General features: G+C 41.2%; 1 protein-coding gene across 1 annotated transcript; it reads right to left on the bottom strand.

Moving 5' to 3' along the window:
- Positions 1–950: 950 nt before the first annotated feature.
- LOC142494636 (uncharacterized) lies at positions 951–25,095 on the bottom strand. The gene is made up of 5 exons (XM_075599068.1): positions 24,818–25,095; positions 23,117–23,202; positions 16,598–16,675; positions 15,429–16,232; positions 951–1,069 (listed from the first exon to the last, which is right to left on the bottom strand). The coding sequence occupies exons 1-5, from the start codon at positions 25,093–25,095 to the stop codon at positions 951–953; spliced, it is 1,365 nt and encodes a 454-aa protein (XP_075455183.1).
- Between the last annotated feature and the right edge of the window lie 1,585 nt (positions 25,096–26,680).

Raw genomic sequence — 26,680 nt, 5'->3', positions numbered from 1 at the left:
TGCTTGTAGGATATTGAGAGGAATGGCATTCCAAGGGTGTGGAGCATTCAGTGAGAAAGGTTTAAGGCGGTAGAGGGCTTTAGATACAAAAGGGGTAGAGAGAAGACATCTTTGAGCAGAACACAAGATGATAGTACTTCCAACAGTAATTTGGAAGGAGGTAGTAGAGCCAGGTTTGGGAGGAAGTATGAGGAGCTCGGTTTTTGCCATGTTAAGTTTGTCGGCGGAGGGCCATCCAGGATGATATAGCAGAGAGACATTCAGAAACTTTAGTCTGTACAGCAGTTGTAAGGTCAGGGGTTGAAAAGTAAATTTGTGTGTCATCAGCATAGAGGTGATATTTGAACCCAAGAGATGTGTTTAGGTCACCTAGAGAGAGTGTGTAAAGAGAAAAGAGAAGAGGTCCCAAGACAGAGCCCTGGGGTACCCCCACAGAGAGATCGATAGAGGAGGTGTTAGCAAAAGAGACACTGAAAGTATGATGGGAGAGGTAAGAGGAGATTCAGGATAAAGCTTTGTAACGAATACCAAGAGTATGGAGAATGTGAAGGTCCACAGTATCAAACGTTGCAGAGAGGTCAAGTAATATGAGCAGAGTGTAATGACCTCTGTCTTTGGCAGCATGGAGGTCATTAGTTATTTTAGTGAGGGCTGTTTCAGTGGAGTGAGCAGTGTGGAAGCCAGATTTTAGAGAGTCTAGGAGAGAGTAGGTGTTTTGAAAATGGAGCAAGCGAGAAAATACAAGATGTTCAAGGAGTTTAGAGGCAAAGGGCAGGAGGGAGACAGGACAATAGTTAGAAAGACAGGTAGGGTCAAGCTTGCTGTTTTTGAGTAATGGTATAACGGTATACTTCAGAAGGGCCCCTGGGGTGGCACTTTTATTGATGTACCCTATACATCATTAGGGCACTGAAAGGGTTAATGCATACTATGCTTCCAAGAGTAACGAGTTAGTCTAATAGTTTCATAATCAGCTTGATAAAAAGCATATGAAGTTCCTTGTTTGCTCCAGTTTTAGTGGTACACGGTGTCTGTTGATCCAGTTCAGACTTGGCAAATTTTATTGACACTGATAAGAGGGGAGAAAACTATCCTTCTTGACACGGAAGTTGATACATCTTCAGTACATTATGAGGGTTATTCATTAAACTGTGATAGTGCCGATCAGGCACTAGCATAATTCCTCCCCAACTCTACAAACAACCGTTCCCCGAATGACTCACTAACACAAGCAGGGTGAAATAGGGACAAAATACCTGATTAATTTATTAGATATAGAATAGATTACTGAAATCTCTGGTTTATCATTCATTTTAAATAGACCTCTTTATTTCCTAGAAGAGCAAAGACAAAGAAATCTGAGTGTATCAGCATATCTTCCACAAACATGTTCTTCTTTACTCTATAGTCACATGTCATACAGTGGTTAAATCGCAAACCAGGATTCTACTGCAAAATTCAATGATTATGGGCAATGACATGCAAATTAGCACACTCAAGGTTCCTTTATGCAATGGACAAAAGGGGCCGTTGCCCAGGGCCCACTACCACCAGGGGCCCACCCAGGATCTCCGACAGGTGGGGGATTGCTGTCCCAGACCCGGGGAGTCAAGGGTCTGGCGACCCAAAGATGTAGTGCCAGATCTGCAGAGGCATCTGTCAGAGTGGCTCCGCTGAAGGGTGTCTGTAAGAGGGGGCCTGCTGGAGGCCCTTGGAAGAGAGGCCCCCTCTGGCAAGTCCCTCTACTGGCCTCTAGCAGTCCCTCTCCATCCTCTGAGGCTCAAGGTGGGCACACTCTCCCCCCTCTGTTGTGGTTCTCCCTGCCCCCCAGGCCCATACCACCTTCAGAATCAGAAAAAACACACATTTCGAGCCTGATTACTGATTCTGTATTGGGAAGCTTCAAGCTTGTAGTGATTTCACTCTCTCGCTCTCTCTCATAGTTAAATCCGTGCATTCAATATAACGGAGCTCTATGGATATGTGTTGTTAGAAGGAACAACTCTTTTGCATAACATTAGCATTAACATCCATTACAGTTAATGCAAGGCCTGTTAGGGCTGAAAACAGCACTTAACACTGCATTAGTGAGCTTTGAAGATACCTGCTAAAACTTAATGAGATGTTAACGCCTCGTCAATTGCAGAGCTCTGTGGATTTCACCATAATTTTGATATGCCTTGCCCTTGAGTAGAAATGCATTCACCAAGCAGTTCATGAAAGTCGCCACTAGATGGCAAACGTCTCTCCATATAAAAAAAATGGGAGAAGGGTGTGCTTGTCTGTCAATATAAGACTTTTTTTCAGCAGCACGGACGTGTGTCATATATTGTCATATACTGCTGGAAGTGGTTTATAAAAGTAACTGTTGTAGGTTCTAGGGAAATGAGTAACTTGATCAGTTACTGTTGCCTAATTGTTTATTCAGATCTGTCATCTTCTATAAAACCCGGTCGCTGCAACCTGTGCAGGTGTGGTGTTGCTAGAAGCAAGACAAATAACTGGCCTTCATGGGAAATAATGTTACTCACCAATGTGTTGGTTTCTTTTAATTCTTCTTGTTCTGTATTGATTTTGTTGCAGTAGGTGTAGGCATATTGAACTTCTATGTGTCACTTAATATTATGTTTATGATGTTTATGATGTGTAGAGATTTGGTTTGTGGGTGCAAGATTTATGAAGTCAATAATGAAAAACTTACAGGTGGCTATCAATCATTATGTTTCTGTATATTTAACCCACTGTATGATATAGTAGCAGACAAGGTATTGCCTTTCTAATCCTTTTTCGCATACACGTAGTGTTCAAGTACTGTAGATTAGGGATGCTAGAGCAGAGGGGCGCAAACTTTTACTGCTGCGCCCCCTGTCTGGCCTGCTCCGGAGCTCGCGCCCCTTTTGTAAGAAATACTAAAACAACCGTATGGCTTTAAAAAAAAACAGCATCCCAGCCCTGATGCTCTGCCGCGGTACCGCCTGCAGGATCTCAAAATAGGTCATCCCCAGCAGGTATAACGTAGCGTACATAACCTTCCCTCGTATACTATGGGGTAAGGTTAGGAGGACCCTGCCCTCCTACCTTCCAGCTGCATCAAATGACGCTTTGGGGTCATGTGTTGTCAGGTCACGTGACCCTCGGCGTCATTTGACACCTGTGATGTCACATGACCCCGTGGCGTCATTTGATGCCCCGTTGCCATGGAGATGCGTCACAGCGTCTGAATCCCGGTAATTTTTATTGTTGCAGAGGCCACACGCGATCCCCCAGCAATTAATTTAAATGCCTTGGAGAAGAGCGCGGGACCTCTGCAACCGCCCGCGTCCCCCCAGAATAATCTCCCGCCCCCAGTTTGCGCACTGCTGTGCTAGAGCATTTGTCACATAAATTCCTTACATATTAAAGAGAACAGGTAGGCACTGATTGTCCATGCCCTGTTTTCAACCACTTTGACTATTAATATCTCTTTTTAAAAGTAATTTGGTAGAGGTATTTTCATGTTGCTTCAATGTATTACGGTATTTTTACTCCACATTTGCTCTATGTACATTAGGTCATGACTGGGGACGTGTCCGTAGGAGGAGTTAGGGAGGAGTAATGTGACACATTATACCTAGGAGCTGAAGGAGCGGCTCAGAGAGTAAAGACTCTGACTGTAAACAATGACACTGTGTTTGAAGCAGTAGAGCCCATTTAAAATCCTGGTGTCAACTCCTTGTCACCTTGGGCAAGTCACTTTATTTCCCTGTGCAGGGCCGGCTAGGAATATTGCGGGGCTCTGTGCAGGACATGTGGTGTGGAGCCCTTCTCCTTCGCCATCTGTTCCTGCCGGGTCCTCATCATGACACTGCAACGACAAATGACATTGTGTCGCCATGTCAATGGGACGGCCGTGACGCAATGCAGTGTCACGTTGTCATGGTAACGCAGCGCCACAGGGTGTCCGGTTGTCATAGCAACGTGACACCACTAGGCATCACGACATCACATGATGTTCTGTTGTCATGGTAACGCAATGCCATTTGACGTTGCGGCGCCATGGTGAGGGACCCTGCAGGATTAGATGGCGAAGGAGAAAGTAAGTTCGCTGCAGAGGCCCTGCGCTTTCCCCTGGCAATCATTTTAATTGTTGTGGGGAAGAGCCTCTGTAACTGCAGGGTCTGGTGCAGTGGCACCAGGCCCGCCAACAGGGAGGGTCTGCCTGGGTTGGCATCCCGGGCTCCGTGAGTCAGGGGCCAGGCCGACCGGGCCCCCAGCCTGGCCGGGCCCGTTAATAATAATAAATGTAAAAAAAAAGGCAAGTCTCTCTGACGGCACCACCAGCTAAGCTAAGCTCCCGGCGTGAAATGGAGGCCTGGCACGTGCGTGTTAGCGTGGGACAGACAGTTGCCTGCAGCAGGGCGGGGCCAGCAGCCACTGCTGTGACCTGCCATCGGCCCCCCCGCAGTCACTGCCCCCCCGCAGCATAGCCAGCCATGCCCCCAGAAGCACCACCAGCCACGCCCCCTGCAGCACCACCAGCCACGCCACTCGCAGCACCGCCACCCCCCGTAGCACCGCTACCCCCCCCGCAGCCACCGGCCACCCCACCCTCCCATAGCACCACCGCACCCCGCAACAACCGTCCCTCTGCAGCCACCGGCAGACCGCACCCCCCCCCCCAGCCCTCGCAGCCACCGGGCCTTACCTGAGACCATCCCCAAGTTAAGTCTGATTTTTATATGTATTGGGGGTTTATTTGATATATGTATTGAGGGGGTTGGGGTATATTTGTATATGCATTGGTGGGGGGGGGGGTTGGGGTATATTTTTTATATGTATTTGGTGGAGTTCGGGGTATATTTTTATATGTACTGTGGGGTTGGGGTATATTTTTTTTAAATTTATTGGGGGGGTCGGGTACTTTTTATATGTATTGGGGAGGTGGGGGTATTTTTATATGTATTGGGGGGTTATTTTTATATGTTTTGGGAGGACGTGTGGGTATTTTTAATATGTATTGGGGAGGGGCTATGGCTATATTTTTATATGTATTGGGTGGGTCTCGCATATTTTAGCATTGTGTCCAGTATTTTTGGACACGCCACCTGGCAACCCTAGCTGCTTTCCCCCCCACCCCCCAACCATCGGCCTAACACCCCCCTCCCCATAGCAACGGCACTCCCTTCACAGCCAATGGCCCTCCCGCAGCAATGGCCCCCCCAGTAGCAGCAACCCGCCTACTGGCCCTCCCTAAGCCACCGACCCACCGCCCATCCCGCAGCCACCGACCCTCCCACAGCCACCGACCCACCCCCCCACCCAGCAGCTACTGGCCACCCCGCAGCCACTGGGCCTGACCTGAGACCATCCACAAGGTAAGTCTGATTTTTATTTGTATTGGGGGTGTATTTTTTATATGTATTGGGGGAGGGGGGTGTGTAGGGGTATATTTTTATATGTATTGGGGGTTTGGGGGTATATGTTTTATATGTCTAGGGGGTAGGGGTGTATTTTTATACATATTGGGGGGTTACGTAAAAGTTGCGCGCAAATTTTTTTTTTTACATTGTAGTTGCGCTATGGGTTGGGGGGTGGACACCTGCTCCTTTCATTTGTCCTGGGCCCCATAATTTCTGTTGGCGGCCCTAAGTGGCACCGATGCACCACCATCACGCCGGCCCTGTCCCTGTGCCTCAGGCACGAAATACATAGATTGTAAGCTCATCTGTGCAGCCCTGGAACCGGTTAAAGAATGATCTGCAGAATCATTTGTTCCTCCTCCTATAGAAGTTTTATTTTCTTTACTTTACGATAGGTAAATAACTTTTTAAAACAATTGTGAACAGAGTGAATCATGACAAAAATAATTTTTCATGTCTCCTTTACTGATACCTGGGGTGACCTCTGCTCAGTGCTATTTTTCAATGTTTGTGTAAAGTTGTCTAATTCTGTACTTGTTTCTTACCCATGTGCCTGTGCTCAAGACCTACAATTGTTTCCTTGTTGGCAGTAGAGATGGGCGAGACTGACAAAACCAGCTGATATGGAGTATTATTGTCATGTCCTACTTTTGAGCTGCTCACTGCTTACACATGTAGCTAATTTAGCTATTAGCGTATCTCACAGGTATCTCAGGTGGGCTCCACAAGGAACATTAAACTGTTAACCAGGAAGTGGAAGTGGACTGCCTTTTACAGAAAGCCAGGAGGGAGAGATCTACTACAGGTATATGCACTAATTTTGGTGCTACATAACGGATATGCGCAAAAATGGCTACGGTGTAACAGAACAGGGAAAAAAATATTCACTGCCAGAGTCCCAGACACATGCTGAATTGAAATACTTGATTTTACAATAATTAAAACTCTACTAACTGCAGGAAGTGATTCCACTTGGTAACGTCACATGACCTGCAGAGGCTCATGTGTCACTGAGTTTTTAAGTGAGTGTATAAATAGTTATGTATGTTTGCCTTGATAAAGGTCCTACCTTTGGACCAAAATGTCAGTTTGTAGGGCAATTTTCTACTTTTTGCATTAATGCCCGGCTGCCTACTCAGTTTTCAGTTTTGCCTTTTCAGTTTCATGCCACCATATTTCATTTTATGAGCCTTTATATTTGTAAGCATGGTAACTTTTCTTTTCCAGACTGGAATAAAAGCGCCAACTTCCCCACCGACAATGAAACAGGCCATTATTATTATTATGTATCTTTATAGTGTTTACTGTGACCAACGGTTTTCTTTTCTCCTTTTCAACAAAGGAATATTCGGCAACATAAACAGCGCTTATTGAAGCAGGTAACAGGTTTTTAAACATAATTTAATAAATGGCTATATCAAATGGAGATATTGTTATATGAAAATACATTAAAAATTAAATACTAAACTAGTTCTAAGGCGGATTCTGAACAGTACTTAAGGTTCTTATATTTACGTTCTCATTATGTTTTTGTCTGGGATGAGTCATCATCACACCGATGTTTATCGTGCAATTAAATGTGAAGTACACTTGTCACACAAACAGGGAAGATTATACGGTAGCTTTTCAACTGACAAAACACTTACACAATGCAGTCTCATAACATTTTACTTGCATTCCTCTACCTTTGGGAACTCATAGTTACTTATTCAATTCCCAGAGAAGCCGTATTCATGCTGGAGAAGATTTTAACCCCCTTCATTTGGATGGAGCTGAAATTCTCTCCAGCACTAGAGGTGGCTTTATATTGAATAGGTGACCTAGGGCCTCATGCAGTAAGCGTTGATAAGGGAATTATCACCATTTTATAGCCAAAATTGGGTTTGAGATTCAGTAAGCGCCGATAAGTGCTTGATTTCGCCAGGTTTCGGAGCCGATTATTTTGTTATGGCCAGACGGCTGCCGATAAGCCTGTTTTCGCCACTGATCGCCACTTTTTTAAATCGGCTGGATTCAACAAAAAAAAATCAGCTTATCGGGGCTGATCGGCACTACGAAATTGAGATGTTATGGCCGATTTCTCCCGCCAACTAAAGTTGGCAGTTTGGACGGGAGAACAATCGCTAAGGCTGCCGGAACGGCACTTAGAAAAAAAAAATCTTCTGTACATCAATGGAGTCAATGGAGCGGGGACGTATAACAGTATAGTACTGTTTACGTTTCATTGCTCACAATACAAAGGGGATTTGCATTACAGTGTGGGGGCATTCCCTGCATTGTGTCACAGCTGACGTGTATTATTTGCATAACATTATACTTTTACATGTTTGCAGCATTTGCGGGTCACATTACTCATCATGTGATGATGTGGCAAGGGAAAATACTATACTCAACTCTTAAAGGAGAACCTCACATCATAGCACACATTTTACTGAATTGATCGACAATTGTTTACATGATGTTACACATGTCACACATGTCACACATACACAGTATATTCATGTTCCTTTACATTACACAATGCTTGTAATGTGTCACGCATCTTTAAACGTTCATGTACATCTAAATTCTCATGTTTACATCTAGGTTTGGTCCTCCCTATTTTCATGACGTCACTTATTGGACGCGCAATCACATTGCATGTTTACATTATAACCGTTGCATTACAAGCACTTCAACCTAACTTATACACACATGTACAGTAATTCATCATTGGGACACCTTGTAAACTCATTCTATAGCAACTATCCTCATTACAGAAATGCATGCATATGCACACGACTATTCATTGTTGGCAACATGTCACAATAACATGGCTAATTACACATGTTACACAAAACTTTTCCCACATCAATCTCAGCCTTTTTGTCTCATTACATGACTGACTCTTGCGTTCACAAGTTTTACATGCATTGCACATGCAACTATTTATTTGCAAGCAATGTTTGTACAAAGCATCACGTCACATCATTGGCAAATATCATCATTCCCTGCAGAATACACACAACAACTGCACACAGCTTGCCACACAAGTACTTTATTATGTTAATGTAACACCTTGCATTTTACTATGTCACCTGACATCATCACATACCTATTTAAAGGACGCCCATTACCTGCTCATTCACAGCTACTCATTTCAAAATGTTGAGATTGTTTAGGAGACGGAGGAACATTCTTTTCTATGACATGCTTGCTGATGAAGAGAATGACTTAGGGCAAGGGAGGGACACACCGAGGGACAGTGACAGGGACAGTGACGCGGATACGACAGGGACAGGGAGAGGGACAGGCCGAGGGACAGGGAGAGGGACAGGAGATCAGAGGAGAAGACAGAGGAGACAAGTTGTGCCTCGTCCGCGTCTGTACAGGGAGAGAACCCTATTAGATGGGATGAGTGAGGAGGAGATTGTAAGTCGCTATCGTTTGAGTTCAGCAGCAATCTTATCTCTTTATCAGGAGATAAGGGGAGATTTAGATTTTTTCACAGCCAGAGGTCGTGCAGTCCCTGGGCTTGTTAAAATGCTGTGCTCATTACATTATCTTGCTTCCGCGTCATACCAGACAACTGTGGGTATAGTGGGCGGGGTCTCGCAATCTACATTCTCGCGGGCCTTGACCCAGTTTCTCTATGCACTCAATAGACGCGCTAGGAATTATATTCATTTTCCTACAGAGGCGACAGAGTGGCTGGAAGTCAGGACTGGCTTTTATAATATAGCAGGGATACCATGTGTGCTGGGTGCAATCGATTGCACACATGTTGCTTTGATTGCACCTAGTCAGAGTGAGCATGTGTACCGCAATCGTAAGCACTACCATTCACTCAATGTACAGGTGGTATGTGATGCGACGATGAGGATAATGCATGTGGTACCCAAATTCCCTGGTTCCAGTCACGATTCCTCTATCCTGAGGAACTCTTCAGTCTTCCATGCGTTCGAAGAGGGACATTTTGAACATGGTTGGCTGCTGGGTGAGTACACATTTACATGTTATAACACAAAACACATTTTTATTTAGGAATGTTGGCATTGTACAATTTGATCACTAATGTCAGCTTATGTGTGCTCCATTCATTATAGGTGACTCAGGATACGGAATTAGGCCGTGGCTCTTGACTCCGGTGCTAAACCCTCAAACTGAAGCAGAGGAGAGGTACAATGCAGCCCATATATCTACAAGATCTGTTATAGAGAGGACATTTGGCCTACTCAAGACCAGATTTAGGTGTCTGGACAGAACTGGTGGGGCTCTTCTATACAAGCCTCAAAAAGTGTCTGATATTATCCTTGCCTGTTGCATTTTGCACAATGTTGCACTCAGGCACAATGTACAATCAGACCTAGCTGAGCCTTTGGTAGACGAGCATCCCACCCATGTAGCTGCTGAAAATGAACAAACAGCCAGTGGTGGCCAGACACGCCAGAATCTCATCAATTCATTTTTTTCTTGTAAGTAAAAACAGATATGTTCCAAGTTCTACTTTTATAGTTTTATTATGTTATATTAACATTAATGTTTTTTTATATAACCTTCTGTTAGGACACAGATGAATATGGGTTGCACACCTTTCTTTTCTCTGCTGTGTGCACAAAGGGATGTGGCACCGGTATGTTATTGTTGCACAGGTTATATAATCCCTCTTCAATTGTACTTTAGTTGTGTGTATGTGAATACAACTGGGGTAACAAAGCACTAATATTTTAGCATTGTTTTGTTCCTTATGCTAAGACAATACACATATTATGCCCATACTCATTCATGCTTGTAGTATGCTTACATACAATGTTATTGGTGCAGTGTAACATGTACATCCATATGATGTGTACACCAGGCTGATTTACATTTTGAATGTGATTAAATATACATGGTGTTGCACATTTAACACCAAATACACACTTTGCTGTGTTGTTTACGGTACTGAAGATGGCATGTCAATGTTTGCAATTTATATATTGTTCCTTTGCATTATAGGTATATCTCCAGTATGACTGATCATGGTATGTATATTTGCTGACATCTCTCATAAGATGTGCCTACCTCAATCTTCCTATAATTATTTGAAGTAAAAACACAACATATTGGTTTAAAGACAAATGTAACATACATGTACTTTCTGTATCATGTATATGCATTTAGCTACTCTTGAGCTTTCATGTGCATTGTATTAGAAAATGATTACTCACATTTTATCACATTTTATGTATGTTTCCTTATAAATTCCATTCATGTAATATAGAGCTGTTTGGAGAAAAGGGGATAACTGTACTTATTTGTTTACTTACGGGAGCTCATTCATCACGGATGAAATTGACTGATCATAACACTCCATGCATGAATGCCTGTAATCACAACAATGCGTACTACATCTTATATTTAGCAATGTAGGTGTTTTTTAATGCTAGGAATTAATAGTCAACATGAATTTAAATTTGTGACATGTGTATGTATAAGTCACACGTGTGTGGATGTGTCCTACATGTACCAAGTGTAAAACTGTGAACAGAAAACACTATTTTGTTGCAAATGTTACTGTCATTTAGCATTTCTAATTTACCTATATGACAATGTTGGTAATATTTTTGCAATATAATTCACGTCACTTCATCATTATCATGATGATAATTATCAAGTATTCTCACAATTGTAACGTCAATCACGTGCACATTAGCATAGACACACTTTTTAAGACAACTGTTTGTGTCTGTATCAATTTGTGTAGGATCCATGTATAACACCGACAAATGATAACACCAGCTTTATTATGGTAGCTTATATCATCATATTGACTATACGATGTATTTTTAGAAAGTTTAATAAACACAGTAAACTATAGTTAGTTAGGTTAATGAAATATACACAGAAACGTACTTCATTACATGATGTTGATGTCATATTCAGAACATCATGCATTGTAGGGGACCACAACATCTGGCCAATAACATTAATTGCTACAGTCCCAAACCATTTTATCAACATACCCATGTAACAAGAGATTTTTAACAATAAAGGGCTAGTTGGTTGTAAGTGTCCTTTACATTGGGAGAAGGAGTGGCTCAGTGAGTAAAGACACACACTGGCACTGAGAGTTTGAAGCAGGGGAGTCTGGTTCAATTCCCGGTGTCGGCTCCTTGTGATCTTGGCCAAATCACTTTATCTCCCTGTGCCTCAGGCGGCCAAAAATAAATTGTAAGTTCCACGGGCCAGGGACCTGAGCCTGAAAAATGTGTCTGTAAAGCGCTGTGTACAACTAGCAGCGCTATACATGAACATGCTCATATTATAATTATTATTATTATTCTTATTATTATTGTTACATAGTTTCGACAGTCATACGTTCCATTACACAATAGAATACACAAATGTGTTAGCAGAGTGGGAATGGTTGTTATATATAAAACACACCATGCCATAAAATGATAGTAGTCATTAAAGAACACTCAATAAAAATTCATGAGGCACTATTTTGCAACATCATTATGTTAATTAAGTGCTTATGCAATATAGGCATAAGTGTATCACATTTTTAATTGTTTGTTAATAAGCGCTGCAAGCAATATAAAATTAGTTCCATATGTAGTATAGTAGTCGGTGGCTCCTCCTCACAATCATCTCATATAAAGGTAGACTCTTCTGAAATCATACATTGATCCGATTGTATCTTCCCCGACATCTCTGAAATACAGCAAACACATGATGGTCAAAGATGGCACCTTACTATATATGTATCCGTGACAACGCGTTACACAGCTCTATATGATTGTGTACATACACACGTCACTCACTTATATTTTAGAAGTACAAGTGTACATCAGTATGTAATGTTTCTTTAAATTTGTAGCAGGCATAACTATGTATATGATGTGAACGTTGCCTGTATACTGAAAAAATCTTAGTGTGCGCACGCACTTCAGGCTTGGCTGCACTAACTGTTTGCGCATGTGCAAAACAAAGCGTACGTTGTGTGTTCAATACAGGTTGAAAATATGATTAAACATACAATCTTTATTTCAAATACAATGAATACGAAACTACATTCGTTCTAAACGAGTACATCTGTATTCTTTTTAAACAGACGTGTTTGGACAGAAAGGACGGCCGATAACACAATGCGCAAATGCAATACGTGTGACGTCATGTTAAACCAGCGTGAAACGCACGCTAACACTCCTCCCACTCAATTAACATTCGGCTAACGCCCAGTGTACGCCCCCACTGTATGACACACTGCAGTTACCGTTACTATAACAAAACATGACAGCCAATAGGCTTTGAGGCGCGCACGTCGCTTGGGGGCGGGACTTACATCCGTAATCCTTTTTAAGGACGCCTTGGGCCATGACAATGGTCCCACGTCATACGTGGTGGACCCGCTTTTAAATGTTGTAGATGTAGCATGATAACAAAACAGGTATGTGTTAGAGTTATGGTAAAATGTTGCTAATATGTTTAAAGTGATAGGAAAGTACGTATATTTATTCCGTCAGCAATGTGTACTACTCTTTCAGGTTCTACTATATTGTATTCGGAAACAATTTGTTTGTGATCGCTACATGTTATGCAGTCTGCTATGTTACGCTGTATCCACGCATTGAAAGGGAAAATGGTGGTTAGACCAAAAAAAAAAATGTAAACGCAGAGTCAACGCATAACGATTGTTATATTTACCATTCTTCTAGAATTAACTCTTCGTCTGCCTGCAACTGGTCACTCCAGAAATGCAAGGCATTTTCATCCACGCTTGACCCAAACGCTGAATCCAGTATGAAACACATCTCCTCCATGAAGCGCTCATAGGAATCGCCACTGCTTTCTTCAAACAATTGGTCGGGAGGTATGTTCATTTCTTCGGGTACCCATTCCAATGCATTTTCAGCTGAAAGGCTTGGTACAGAATCATAGTAGTTATGTTCATGTACAATGTGGGTTTCAGGAATGGAGGGTGCAGATATTGCAGCAGCTATCGATTCACACGGAACAGTAGTAGCGGATCCATTGCTATTGGCATTAGGAATAAATATGCCTTTAACCACAATATATGTGCCTTCTTTCACGGTGAAATGTTTTTCTTTGGCAATCTTCCAGAAACCATAGTTGTGTTCTAGCTTATCCTGCACACGTTCAAAAAAGTCATTTGTTGATAAAGTGAATCTTATTGATGAATTAAAATTGCGCGCATGCCGACGGTTTTGGTAATAAGGATATTTTGCTCGAATCAAATCATATATTTGGCGTGTGCTTGCTTGATGTCCGCAAGTTGATAAAATAGCTTCTGAAATCATGTATTTATAACCTAAATTCGGATTCATAATTGTCACCAATTCATCAGCCATTGCAGAGTAGCACAAAAGATGTGTGCAGGTATCTGTTCTTTGCTCATCAAAATGAAACTGCTCAGTGGCTAACAAATTGCTGTGTTTCCTTTTCAAGGTCAACAAAAGTATAAACTGTAACTCCTTATTTCAAACGCCAATTGGATTTCTAGTTATAATTGCTTGAACATTTGTGGTTAGTGATAGCCGCATGTGGGACAAACATGTATCCTTTTTTTATCTCGTTTTTGAAAACATTAGTACACTTTTCATTCAGTAACATTGAGTTTTCTTGCAAAATAACAAAGAGCACTGTGTGAAAATAGTGCTTAGACAGCCATATCAGTAAATACACACACCTGCAAAATGAAATGTTATTTTCCCACATACATTTCTGTGTGTATTTGAAAGTCTGGTTAAGTCCCTGTCTGCATGAGTTTAAATACGTGTGTATCTATATATATATATAAATATATCTATCTCATAAATATATATATATATATATATAAAGTGTATATTGTACTATATGTATATTGTGTGTATGTGTATGTGTATGTGTATGTGTATGTGTATGTGTATGTGTATGTGTATATGTATATATATATATATTATATATTATATATAAAAAAATATTATTATTTTTTTTTTTTTTAAATATTGCTGGAGTACACACAACATATTGATGGCAGTAAGTAGGCCTTGTATGAAACCTATTTAAATGGTGATAAACATGAGTGAATTAAGTAACAAACATTTGTTTGCGCCCAATAATGTTAGAGGCTCACACTTAGTATAGTTGTCAAACATTAGGCCTGTATTATTAAAATACTGTGTTTTCACAAGGAAGCATGAAGTGTATGTTTTTTGTAAATACATCTATACCAGTTTAGATAGCACTATATATACACACACACACACACACACACAGTGTGTGTCTGTGTGTGTGTGTGTGCATATATCAATACATACTACATATATATTAGTATCAATTCAGAGATGTTCTTGAAACAAGAACACATAAATGATTAAAGGACAACATTACAATGGCCAGCAAAGGTAAGTAATATTTAACACAAAATCCTGCTGTACACGTACAAGAAAGATGTTTGCAGTTAAATAGGTGCTTTTATAATTGCATGAAAATAATATGCACATGCAATGATTACATCAATTAACACACCCAAATGCAATGTTTTGCTGCTAAGTCAATGGCAGCTTCTCTAAACTTAGCAACTGGCTCCTGGTGGACCATTACTGAACAGACGATTAAAACATAAATATTTATAACACTATTCATTAATTAGGAGTGTTAACATTTCCAAAACTTCACGTGTACAAGAACATACTTGAAAGTTTGGAAACAACACAGTCTTCAGCATACATACAATAGTAATTAGATAATCTGAAGTCAACAAAACAAGGCCAAAGACATATGTAGTGAATTATAACATTTATTTTTTTTGTTCCTTTTGCGAGCGAGTAACAGGCCTGCTTGTTGTCTCTTGAATTTTCCTTTTTCTTTTGCCACCAACTTTAGGCACAACAGAGCCACTTTGACTGGCCTCTGGCACTTCACGGGCAGGGCTTGTGGCCAGTGACTCACCTACAGGGCTTTTGGGCAGTGACTGTTCACCTACGGGGCTTGTGGCCAGTGACTCACCTACAGGGCTTTTGGGCAGTGATTCACCTACAGGGCTTTTGGGCAGTGATTCACCTACAGGGCTTTTGGGCAGTGATTCACCTACAGGGCTTTTGGGCAGCGATTCACCTACAGGGCTTTTGGCCAGTGACTCACCTACAGGGCTTTTGGGTAGTGACTGTTCACGGACAGGGCTTGTGCCCACTGACACATGTGAGCAAGTTGGTAGACACTGCACAAGTGATGGTTGGTCTGTTTCATGTGTGTCTTTTGTTGTTTTTGACCAAAAACTGGTCAGTAGTAACTGCTTGTGTTTTGTTTTTGTGGGCTCCTTTGTAGGTGTCTGCTGCTGAATTTGTACAGATGGCAGCGGTAGGATGTCATCAGGAACCTGCACAGCAATGTCTGCTACTTGACCGGTAACATTTGGGCCTGGTGAATGAATATCAGATGAATGTGGTGAAAACTGACCTGCATGAACAGATCCTGGCTGGGAGGTGTTGATTTGTGGTACATTAGTCATTCTCCAGTAATTAGCTTGTGTTTGCTGAACAACTAATGCTTCGAATGAGGTGTTGATTTTTTGCAACTGTTTCGGCACTTCAATGAAGACTCTGTGGAGATGTGCCAATTGTGAAACTGTTTCTTCCTGCAGTGCAATCATCCTTTCCAGCACTGTCATGAAGTCAGAATGGCGACGATTTTCTGCTTCCACAATTTTTCCCTCAGAAGCTACAATTGCATCGTATGTCGTATTTGCTGGACGATTTGCCGGTAAAACAGTTTCAATTGGAACGTCTTCATGGTCACTTGCTTCTATTTGTGTGTCTATGGCGGTGGCGTCATCATCATCATCATCATAATCCTCTTCATCATGTTCTACAAATAAATGTACAAATTATTAAATGTCATGTTAATCTCTGCTGTGTTACTATGTAATTGTACTGTGTCATAAGTAACAACTAACATGTTTCCATACGTTTTATAACCTCACATTAAAAACTACCTTGACTTAAGAATAATGTTTGGACTCAGTATGAAATATGAGTGAATGAAAACTTGCTGTAAACTCACAACTCCTACATGATAGTTAACATCACTAACACAATACAAGTTGCCTTACACTTCATTTTCACTGACACTAAGTAATCCTATTTAAAGAAGATGTGCAAAACAAATAATGAACATGACAACATAACATATAGAAGAGCACATATTATATGGCCACCAACTGATACACTCACCTTCTAGGTGTGTTGAGCTGGCTGACCCAGGTGAAGACACTTGTTCAGTCTCAGGTGACACATGTCCTTCAGGGGCAACTATATATAACAATAACATAAGTTTTACATTTACATGTGTAAATATTGAACAAACAGTTATTGTATGTTCTGTATTTATGAGTACCTAACAGCATCATTTCCTTAACCCAAAATGTGTGTGTGAAAGTGAACATAAATAGTTGTAATAACAATGTACATGCCTGTGTACTTAGAAGTTTTGAGTTCCCTAACATACAACATACTATGGTTCTGCAGTAATGCGTGAGGAAAAATACATTAAATTTGTACATAAAAATCATATGTTGTGTAGTGATATCAGTATCATAATGTACATAACTATCATGAGATGACCATTCACAATGGTTATCATGAAGGTGGTCATATTGCAAAAAGTGTTGTTTTTGGTAGAGGATATGTGTGGTACATTAATATAAGATGTGGCACACATGAATGTGGCTGTGACTAAACAAGACAACACATGCAGTGTGTGATAATGTGTCGTTGATAGTAGTTCAACTATAGATATGAGTGAACTAATGTGTGACGTACGGTTTGATAAGTAATGAGTTGTTGGGGCATTTAGTAGCTAAAGTGAAGCTTTCAAATGAGTGTGATTAACTTCAGTTGTGCTAGTCAGGTTGTAAGAACGGTATTCCCTTCCCCAAAAAGCCTAATCAGCCACACCTTTCAATTACTTGAAACAGGTTAAAATGGTGTGAACTAAGTTGCCCCTAAAATGAGGCTGTAATTAGTGTGTGTGCTGAACCCCACCCCCTCTGTTGAAGTGTATGCTGTGATGAGATATTAATTGCAGCTGCTTTAACACAATGGTAGATGAGCTAAATAGTCGTGTGCAGTTTTTAAGTTATGAAAACAATGACATAAAATATGATACGTGTGCCTCATTATGCTGTCTGTATATGACTTAAAGCAAAAATGGACCTTTTCATTAACAACTATAGATGTGTTAGTGCAAGTGATGTTTGTAGGCCGTTGCATGCAATATATTTGATGCATGCTTAAAATAGGCAGTAATGTCATGTTTGTCGGAGTAAAATAAATAAAATACACAATAATATTCTACATATTTCTGTTCTGTACCTGTAGCTAGTAATAATTTCTCATTAACATGTGTTACACATGTGTACTACCCTGTTGTTCCCCATCTTCGCCCACCATCAATTGCTTCCACTGCAGCAATGCATTTTGGGAATTCACATGTAAATGAGCACGCAATGGCACGTGCTATATTAGTTACTGCTTTTAGTAGGACTACAACATATATGTCTATTTTGAGATATATATATATACAGAATCAGACATATACATATATAGATGCAGGTATGCTTATATTGTGAAGACAGTATAAAAAGCAGTGTAACTATGCAAAATAACTGTAAGCAACGACACGCCTAGTACAGTAATATTTCTCACCTGGTGGAAATTGTGAGGGGTAAATTCCTATATCACGGTCACCAGGTAAGCCTTCCACGACGACGGGAAGTAATTTTGCCCGAAGCAGCTCCTCCAATGGACTTAATATGAGACGTTGTGGTGTGGGCCCACCTCCAGTGCCAGTAGCATGCACGCGTTGGTGTTGTATTTTCTTTTTCAATTTGGACCTAATATCATCAAATCTCTTGTGACAATTCCGCTTGTCCCTCACATGATTACCACACGCATTGATACCAATGACTATTGTGTCCCACATTTCTTTTCTGCTTGCTGAACTTGTCCGCCCTTGAAAAACATATAAAATATATGAGGTAAATTAATAATAATATAAGCACCAGTTTCCTACACTGCTAGCTGTTCCAAGAGATAGCAAACATGCTGTTTTATGTGTAATATGTGAAGCACATGAGCATTCACTACTAAACCTATACATGTAAGCAAGGTTGCATTCATATTGTATGCAGTTATGGCAAATTGACCGCCTGTGTTTAGTTGTCCTTGTAAGGCATGATAAAAAGCTGTGTTTCCAGACTAATTAACATAGAAAGATATTGTGAAGCCATATTTGCATATGAACAAAACTCAGATGACCTAGGATCACATGTATTTGAATAATAAATGTAAATGTACACTTACCTAGTAAATGTCCATAGATACTGTCATAGTGCTCCAGAATGCCAGTGACAAGAGCTGTATTTTCCTGGTCATTGAAGCGAGGATTACGTGGCTTCTCCACACGTTTCTTCCGAGCAGGTTTAGGGTCAGAGCTTGGCTGGTGCTGACTGGACTCTCCTTCTTCCAATGGAAGAGCCTCCAAAAGCTGCCCACCAGCAAGCACGCCACCACCATCCACCCCATCAGCAACTGCGCCACCAGCAGCACTCCCAGCACCAGCACTCCCACTCCTAGCACCAGCACTCACACTCCTAGCACCAGCACTCCCAGCACCAGCACTCCCACTCCCAGCAACAGCACTCCCACTCCCAGCACCAGCACTCCCACTCCCAGCAACAGCACTCCCACTCCCAGCAACAGCACTCCCACTCCCAGCAACAGCACTCCCACTCCCAGCAACAGCACTCCCACTCCCAGCAACAGCACTCCCACTCCCAGCAACAGCACTCCCACTCCCAGCAACAGCACTCCCACTCCCAGCAACACCACTCGCAGCACCAGCACTCCCACTCCCTGCAACACCACTCTCACTCTCAGCAACATCACTCCCCTGAACAGTACGTTCACTCCGACGCGTACTCGCACGAGTAGCACTCCCACTCCCACCAGCATCACTCTTCCCACGCTTTGCGGGCATACTTCCAGCACTCACAAAAAACAGACAATAAATGTACAGCCAATCACACGAAACACTTCCACATATAAAACAAGACAAAGATGTAAACAAAACAACAATGGACAAAGCTCACCCAATACACAACAAGTCTCTCAGTCAATATGCAAATGTTCAAACAGCCAGCTCTGTGCGTCTCTCTCTCTCTCTCACTCCCAACAACACAGAGAATGAATAGCAGTACACGTTGCCTTTAAATATGGCGCGCAATCCAAAACATGCTTGTTTCGCCTGATTCAGCAAGATTTGTGATTGGGCAACCTAACAGCACCCCGCCACGCACGCCGATACACCTGTGTGTGATCGGCTAATCATCGTGAGAGTGGGCGGATTTGTTTTCGGGTTGATTTTGAATGTATTCGGCACTTACTGCATACGGAGAGGAAAAAACGCCAATAACATGACTAATCGGTAAGATTGCCGATTTCACATAATCGACGCTTACTGCATGAGGCCCCTAGTGTTCAATATGTTACAATATTCTCGATATGCTCCAGACCGACACATGAATTTTATAGGGATTCATTGTAATTAATAAATTCCATTTACATGTAATGGTACATCTAAGTAGAGATGGGTGAACCAGTCCAAATCCGTTTCCCGGGCTTTCCATTCAAAATCCGTTCCATGGGTTCAAATCCGCAAATGGATTGTTCCAACTTTAATCCACACGGATTCGTTAAAATCCTCCAATATGGCTCGGTTATGCACCATTTAAAATAACCCCCCTGGCAGGTTTACCGTAAACCTATTCCACGGATTGTGTTTATTTGTAATCCTTCAATAACCATTCTATAGGGGGAAAATATATATATATATATATATATATATATATATATATATATATATATATATATATATATGTATATATATATATATAATCATATCATATATATATATATATATTTTTTTTTTTTTTCTATAGAAGGGATATTGTATCTAGTAAAATAGGTTAATTTCATTGCAGAAACTGCCCCTCTTTCAATGATGTATAAATGTTACCAGTCTTCCTTGATAAACAGGTGTACAAAATGCTAATTGGTACTTCAACTCAGTTATGTGTTTTAATTTTAAACTCTTGTGTTCTATAATGTTGGACTTATGGATTGATCACTTAAAAAGTTATACTATATACTGTATATACATTCCTCTATTCATATATTTACTCATATTTTGTTCTTAAACATCTAACACTTAAAAATTGCCTTTTTTATATACAAGTACATTTTTATAGATGCCCCTATATAAGATAGGATTGTGTGGGGGGACATGACACTCCTGCCGAAGCCAATCCTGCGGGCGAAACGCGTTGAGTGGGAGTGTTTTGAGGTGTAGGAGCACTCACAGAGGCGTTTGAGCCAGAAAGCCGAGAACCGAAAGTGACGCCAGACGAGCAGGACGTGATGTGACGGAGCTCACGGGGCTCACGGAGATACCGGGAGAAACTCCCACAGCTGAGGGAGACGATCTACAACATGGGCGTCACAGGGGATCGGTGGCGGTGAGCAGATTGGTCACTCACGTTGTCCTTAATGTTGTGAACTGCTTTTATTTACCGTACAGAGTGAGTGCGATTCTTATATTTTTACTGATATAAAGTTATTTTTCTACTGATCTGTGCTATGTTCCATTGTTCCTTCTACTTTGAGGTACATCTCTTCTGAACATATGTACTGACAACAGTTTTGGAATTGCGCATTACTATTGGTCACATTGTAAGTAGGCACAACATATGAGCCAAGACAAACCGCTTATCACATTTGTCAAAACACCTGCACTTAGATGTTTTTTTCTTCTCTTGGCTGATTATATCCCATGCTCCCCTGGAATCTGAAGAACACTTCAGCCTTTCTGGGACCCATAGAAACAGTCCCTACCAAAGGGTTTGAGCAGGGAGTTACAGCTTTATTTGTTTAATCACAATATATATAATTAAAATCATTCACTGTAATAATATTTGCACAAGTACTTTGTATCATCGATTAAGTTGTAGGAGCGCCTTTTTTTATATCACTTTTTTGTACCGTATTTAGCTATTGCCTGGAAACGGTTAGGAAGGAAGAAAGCAGTATGGTCATCAAGATATCGTCGGCAAAGAGTGATAATTTGTGTCTATTTTCCCCATGGGTATACCATACCTGATACATTTGGGTCCTTTCTAAGAGAGGCCGCCAGAGACTCAATGGAGATAGCGAACAGGAAGAACGAGAATAAACATGCCTGCTGTGTACCATTAGCAATATGTATAATTTCTGATAGCAAGCATTTGTTCCTTATCTGGATGCAAGGGGCAGGGTATAAATCTTGCACCCCCTTAAGGAAGTGTGACAGGGCCTTACCCCAGTTTAAAAAAGTCAGCACACCTAGAGCCTGTCTGTAGCTGATGAGTCCAGCAAGAAGCTGGTTAATTGCAGCCAAAATCAATTAGCCAGTCTCAACAGCCTCATCAAGCCGGTTTAAAGGTGTGCTGCACAAACTGCCTGGGTTTCTCTAGCCCAGAAGGAACAGATCTCTCTAGCACAGAAGGACTGTGCTGCCAGAGAGAGATCCCAGGGAACTAGACCCTCTATTCCAGGGTACAGCAGACCCTAAAACCTGCCAGAGAGTGCCCCCCCTCCCACCCCCAAGGAAACACCAACCTAGACCGGGCGACTGATCTAAAAAAACCCTGCTTACAGGTACCTCTTTGGACTTTGGAGTCAGAGGTTGGTAAGAAGCCTAGCCTCATAGCCCTGCATATAGGGACTGGGAACAAGCCTAGCCCTTACAAAGGGATAGGCCTGTTTTTGTTTTGCATGCTGACATAAAGCTGTAATGTTTAAAGCCGCGGGCTAAATAAAAGCCAATGTTTTTTCCCCTCACATACGTCTCCCTGGTTATACCTCTGCACATGTCTACACCAAAACGATAGCTTTCTCAAAGTGTTTCAGCAGCCTGCACAGCTAGGTATCATATATAGAGGTATCATGTGCTACTGTCTAGGCTGCAGAAAGTCATCATCCAGCTGCCTACAGCCATGGTATTGTATTATTTGTCTTTATTTATATAGCGCCATTAATGTACATAGCGCTTCACAGTAGTAATACATGTGGTAATCAAATAAATAACAGACAAAATCATTGACCGACGTCAACTTTTCATGGAGGCGCTCAAGCCTCAAGGTGGAATTCCAGTGTGTCGTCACCTCCATTTTTAGCTGGTACTGAGGCAGGTTGGTTTGCTTTAGCTCTTGCAGATTAGGCAGGACAGTGTGAGCTGTGTGTACGATCAACTAAAGTGAGCACATATTTTCGGACACTAGGAAACTAATGACTATTAAATGGAATATATGTGCAAAACAAGGAATGTGTGTCATGTTGCCTTTTTTCAGTGCTGTAACCAAGTTGGAACTGTTATCCCCAACACAAACCCAACTCTAGTGCCCTAGGAATTAGTCAGTGCTGTATGACATTCTTTATTTTTGCTAACACATTAGAAGCTGTGTGTACCTTTTCTTCAAAACTCTGCATACAGTACATAAAGTAGCAAATCTTCAGAAAGTCTTGCAGCTACAGACGTGTTTGCTTTCCTTCCACCACCTTTTGTGGGTTGACAATACTAAAACACACCCAATGGGCATTCAGGTAGCCACAGCCTCCATGACCACTACTCCACGTCAGTAGTGAGGTGTACCCTACTTCCCTCTGACTGTGCAAGGGTGTCAACCACCGATGCAACAACTTTGCTGTACAGTTCTGGGAGCGCCTTGTTAGAGAAATAAGATCTGCTTGGGATGGTCCAACATGGCTCACACTATGAATAAGCTCTCTGAAGCCCTCAGATTCAATGCAATTTAGCTAAATTTGCCATTCAGCACCAAAGCTCTTTCATGTGTGTGGTGGAATTTTTTCCCCTTTTCAACACTTTCCAAATGGTGGTGTGCTGCATATCAGGTTGCTTGTACTAGTACTACAGTAAGTGTATTAGCACTAACATCATCATGTCTGCTTTGTAAACTGATGCTGCGCAGAAGACCATGTCTACCACCCACGCCATCATGATCCTCATAATCCTCATCACTGCTATTGATTATCATCATCCCTGTTACATCAAAATGATCTAAATCGACATCATCAAATGCATTGTCATCATGAGATAATATTGATTGTGTTGGGAGTGTGTGTTACTGAGTCTACTAACACCGGTGACCTACTGTATTGTCTCCATCGCCATCTGTGACATTACACTGTGTTATCTTATTGCTGCAACCTCCCTTTGTCTTATACTGGCTGTTTAAGGTTACCTGACACTTTGTGTGGTGGTGGTGGGACATGTGAGCTCCTAAAGAAGAGGTGCTGAGATGGGTACCCAGCTTACCCCTTTTCACAACTGTTCTACATAAGCAACATCTAGCTGTAACATGATCCTGTGAGAGTTTAAAATAACACCACATAATGACTCCTGTTGTTGTTGACATTACTGGTGTTTGTGGATGAACTTGTGAATGTAATCATGGTCATCTATGCTATGGTGCAGGTGGTGTTGGCCCTGGGCGGTTGACCCTGATCATCACAACAACCAAAACCATGATCGGTCAATTGTTGTAGTGATGATGATGTCTGTGTAACAGAGCGTGTCGTTCTTGATGCTGATGAGGAGGAAGAAAACATCAATGTACGGATGTTGTTGATGATGATAATGGCTTCTGTTTATTAAATCATGAATAAACAGGGTTGTTGTTATATTATTATTATTACCACTTGTATTGATCTCTTTACTTGATTGAATCTGTATTTTCACAATCATGAAGAACAATCACAATATTTTCACTTTTTTTCACCACCACCACCACCACCACCACCACCACCACCACCACCACCACCACCACCACCACCACCACCACCACCACCACCACCACAACCAGTGGCACTTAAATCAGTCTTTAACAGCATCAGCACTATCCTCATCATCAGCAGGATCCTCATTCATAACAAGTGATATTTGAACAAATGAATCATCAAGTACAGCCTCCCTGCTCCACAAACGCAACAGGTCCCTGTGATTAAATGTATGACTCCCGCTCTTCAACATCTGACTATTTTAACAGTTAGATTCTAGTAATATCAAAGTTACAACTTGTTCGCACTAATTGCTTTTTTGGACTGTGAAAAGAAGTATAAGCTTTTTTTAAATGACTTAATAGTGGCTATTTGATGGCACTGGTAGCAGTAACCGGCACAGCAGAAGCTGGCGTTGGTATCAGTGTTGATGGTAAGACTTTTTGTTTTCCAGTAGAAGTGACAGTTTTATTAACATTCTCAAAATTATGCTTCCACACATTACCCATTTTAGTTGTTTCAGAAGTACTAGAGGGATATAGCAGGCTGACTTGAACTTACTCTTTCAGTTTCTTTTTTATATTTCTTTTAACTAGAAGTTCATTGTCTACTTGACAGAGGGGGAGCAGGGAAGTGGTCCTTCTGCAGTGAGATTGTTGTGAATGTGATTCATTGACAGAGTCATAATTGTCCTTTCGCTTATACTTGCTGTTATGATGACTTTGAGTACTAGTAGTGGGATCATCACCACCAACAGCACCACTTTTAATTAATTTAACTTTCAGATTCATCACCAGCACTGCGAGCACCACAACGACCACCACCAAAACTACATCCATCTCTTCTTCCCCCACCTCTACGTCTACAAATATTTATTCAAAAGATTATAATTGGTATTTCTACTATTAGACATGTTGATGTAATTATTTAACTTCACTTTTGTTATATATAGAGCTAAATTATTATGCCATGACAGCCAGTAACTCTTGCTGTTGTTGTTTGTTCTGCTGCCACTGCATAATGAGTGGCACACAAGGTGCACTGCAGAGAGAGAATGCTATAGAAACTCAATTTGGGACCAGTTTAGTTTATCACATTGATTAACCAAAAATCTACATTACAAACTGTTCAGGAAACGCAATAATTATTCTCGGGATTATTTCCCCCAGTAATGTTAATAATAATAACTGCTGCTATATACACAAGTAAATATTGTACAATACCAAAAACATGTGCAGTATGAGGGCCAGAGCTCACGTCATTGAAGTCCAGTCAATCACAGCAGGTCAATGCCTGGTTGTTAATGGTTCTGCAAAAACTATTATTAATTAAATAATGTATTCATTTTAAAGATATAATACTACATCAACACACAGCCTAACCAACCCGCAACTAAACCCTGCAACAAATGGCTTCATCTTGAGGCTGCACCTCTATTTATACTTGTCATCAGCTCCTCCTCCGCATCATCGGGTTGCGGATTATGTTGTTTAATTCAAATTATTAATCAATCGTGTGGATTACCAGCGATAGAAAAAAATATTGGATTTACATTTTTGAGACTGATCCGTGGAAAACCCCAGGCCAAAGGAACCAGCCAATCTGCATCAGATCCTAATGCGCAAAAAAAAAATGTGCCCATCTTTTCATGCAAGTATGATACTATATGGGTTTTAGAAGGTACAGTATAGTAGTGAATTTAATCCCACCACAACTCAATTTAATGTACTCCTCAAAACAGACCTGTGTCTTCAGTGCTGCTTCATTTGTACTTTCTCAAAATGTGAACATGAGAAATCTTGTTAAATCCTGGTCCCATATAATAATTCCCACCGAAACCTTTAAACAGAAAGCTGAAAGTGGCTCAGGGATCCATATTCTTTATATATCTGTTATTGTTTGACGTCAGACCAGGAATAATTTACTGAAAGGTCACAAATTATTTTCTTGTAGTGAAAGGTTATTAATAACAAATTAATGGAAAAGTATTTACTATTAACACATCAACATGACTTTGCAGATTCTTTGTATTAAGCAATAAAACGTAATCATCTGCCAATAGATTAGAGACTGCACTTAAGGAACACAGGGGGTTATTTAACTGCTATAGTGCAGATGGGGCATTATCGCAAAGAAACTCCCATTGACTTCAATCAATGCCGATCTACATAGACACAGTTTAATGAATAACCCCCAGTGTTACAGTTATACTATCTTCTAGAAAGGTTGGGGATCCACCCAAAATACATATAAAATAGAATTTGTCAGCAGATAGGGACCTTTTAGCCAACCTAGTCTACCCATTATTCTATCTACTGTGAAACCACAGTCCCTCTTTGATCCTTTTACTTTCTTATATATTACAAGCACAGGATACAGAGCTCAAATACCCCCTGGTTTATGCAAAAGTAAAACAGGGAAATA

Source organism: Ascaphus truei, chromosome 5 (assembly GCF_040206685.1).
Source record: "Ascaphus truei isolate aAscTru1 chromosome 5, aAscTru1.hap1, whole genome shotgun sequence".
Classification (NCBI taxonomy): Eukaryota; Metazoa; Chordata; class Amphibia; order Anura; family Ascaphidae; genus Ascaphus; species Ascaphus truei.
The sequence above is the reverse complement of the archived record's forward strand: the minus strand, read 5'-3'. Positions and strand labels throughout refer to the sequence as shown.